At 36.5% G+C, this 2,492-nt stretch overlaps 1 protein-coding gene across 1 annotated transcript; it reads left to right on the forward strand.

The window, feature by feature from the left end:
• Positions 1-621: 621 nt before the first annotated feature.
• LOC132183254 (probable CoA ligase CCL9) lies at positions 622-2,436 on the forward strand (the record flags this gene model as incomplete). The annotated part of the gene is made up of 3 exons (XM_059596657.1): positions 622-1,201; positions 1,271-1,374; positions 2,230-2,436. Coding segments are annotated over 3 exons (891 nt in total), but the record flags the coding sequence as incomplete, so codon positions are not given.
• Between the last annotated feature and the right edge of the window lie 56 nt (positions 2,437-2,492).

The following is a 2,492-nucleotide window of genomic DNA, read 5'->3' on the forward strand; positions in this document are numbered from 1 at the left end:
ATTATATAATAATAAATAATACATATATAATATGACATAACTCATAAGTCATAAGTCTACAAGCTAATCATATCATTCATGTACAGTGATAATCACAATTGATTCAATTGAATTAAACAATATATTACTTATAATTACAATTTAATTAAAGCATTATTAGATACTTTAGGAATTTAGGATTTAGGAGTTTGAACATTACCATTTACCATTAGATATTAAGTTCAATTCAAAGAAAAAATATTAAAAGTAAATATGATAATAATTTAAATAATTAATCATATGATATAATTTAATGAGAAAAAAGCTAACCGGTAATGATTTAATATTTAAGGAAATTTTTTTAAAGTACAAGTAAATGTAAATTTTGGGTCAAATATTTTTGAATTTTCAATATGGGCTCTTTTTATAGCAATTGGGCTCAAGAAGACACTAAAAATACAATATATATATGAGGGTGAAAAAAAGCCCAAAAGGCACAAAAAGCCCAAAAAAAGTCCAAAAAGCCCAATTTTGAAAAAGCGGTTAGTGAGTGGTTATCTATTTCTCTAACCACTAACCAACAGTTAACCGCTAACTGCTAACCGCCTAGCGGTTAACAGTTGCGGTTAGTAAAAGCTACTAACCGCCTTGACACCCTTAGCCGTGGTTCTCCCAGCCGTGGGCCGATTCTCAGCTTCAAAGTTTTGGTCAAACATGCACAAATATAAGGCCACGTGGTATACCGCAGTGCCGACAATCCTTCAAATCATATTGGATTGGCACTTGGGTAACCCAGAATCTGAATACCCGAAGCTCAGGTTCATCCGGAGCTATAGCGCCTCGCTGGCGTCGGCCATACTGAGCAGGCTGGAGGAGGTGTTCGAGGCTCTAGTACTGGAGGCTTACGCGATGACAGAGGCAGCCCATCTGATGGCGTCGAACCCGCTACCGGAGGACGGCCCGCATATACCCAGGTCGGTGGGAATTCTGGTTGGTCATGAAATGACGGTGTTGGATGAGAATAGGGTGGCTCAAGAGGTTGGGATAAGCGGGGAGGTGTGTATAAGGGGACCAAATGTGGCCATGGGTTACAAAAATAACCCGGAGGCTAACAAGACCGCTTTTCGGTTCGGGGGGTTTCACACGGGCGATCTCTGGTGCCTTGATTCAAACAGGTATTTGCATCCTGTTGGTCGGATCAAGGAGCTCATTAATCGTGGAGGTAAATTTTTCGAGATTTCTCTATAATATTACTCCAATATCATGATGATTATTATTATTATAATTGCAGGGGAGAAAATATCACCGATTGAGGTGGATGCAGTACTTTTGTCTCATCCTGAAATTGCTCAAGGAGTTGCGTTCGAGGTCCCTGATGACAAATACGGCGAAGAGGTAATAAGATTCACAAGTAGTACAGTCCTTTTTTTTTTATTATTATAAATTTTTTTGTTGTTGTTTCTTTTATTTAATTTATTGATGTTGTTGTTGTGTTCATCAACCCAAAAGAGAATTTACGTGAAGCCGTTGACAGTGGCATGCACGTACATGTCACTGTTTGTTTGTTGATAATTGATATAGCCCCATCACCTATGGTGTGATGGAATGTTGGAAACCTACGCCGGAAAGCAGCATTTATAACGAAAGAGAGGTTAAAGTGCAATAAAAAGATTATTTTTATCTCATAAAAATTATAGATGGCAAAAAGTTATGGGCTTTATCTGTAGTTGCTGTGGCACCATCTACTGATGGGGTTTATAGCCTATTGTCATCTAAGACTTTTATGGCCCCAGGCCTGTGACCTATTGTCACTTAAGATTTTTACAGACCAAAAATAATTTTTTATTACACTATAATATTTCTCATAACAAAATAAATAAATAAAAAGTTGTTTATATGTTTTTGATTCCACAGTTATAAAATATGCATAAACGACTAAAGAATAATAATAAAATAATTTCGAAATTAATAATTAAAAAAAATCATCACTACCCTAAAGTACCCTCTTTGTTTGAGTGGAGGAGGATGAAGAATACAAATTTGCCTTGTCAAAAAAAGTAGATGAGTCATCATCAGTGTCTTCCACGTCAAGTCAGTGGAGAAAACTTAGATTTTGAACCATTTTTAATATTGTGGGGCCCTATTGGTAATGACTTTTAGTTTGAGGGGGGCTTTTTAATATTTTTTCTTAATTATTATGTTAAAGCATAGATATAATTTGTTTTGATTGTCTGGTTTGGTAATTAACAGATAAACTGTGCAATCATACGAAGAGAAGGATCAGAGATTGACGAGGCAGAGGTACTGAGATTTTGCAAGAAGAGTCTTGCTGGCTTCAAAGTCTCGAAAAAGGTATTTATAACTGATTCTCTCCCCAAGACGGCTACTGGGAAGATCCAACGGCGTTTTGTAGTAGAGCACTTCCTTGCTCAATTCTCTACCGCTAAAGTCCCCTAAGTTTGGAGCCTAGACAAACATTATCTATGCAACTACGTATCTTTATCGTGTACGTT

Source organism: Corylus avellana, chromosome ca5, assembly GCF_901000735.1.
Source record: "Corylus avellana chromosome ca5, CavTom2PMs-1.0".
Lineage (NCBI taxonomy): Eukaryota > Viridiplantae > Streptophyta > Magnoliopsida > Fagales > Betulaceae > Corylus > Corylus avellana.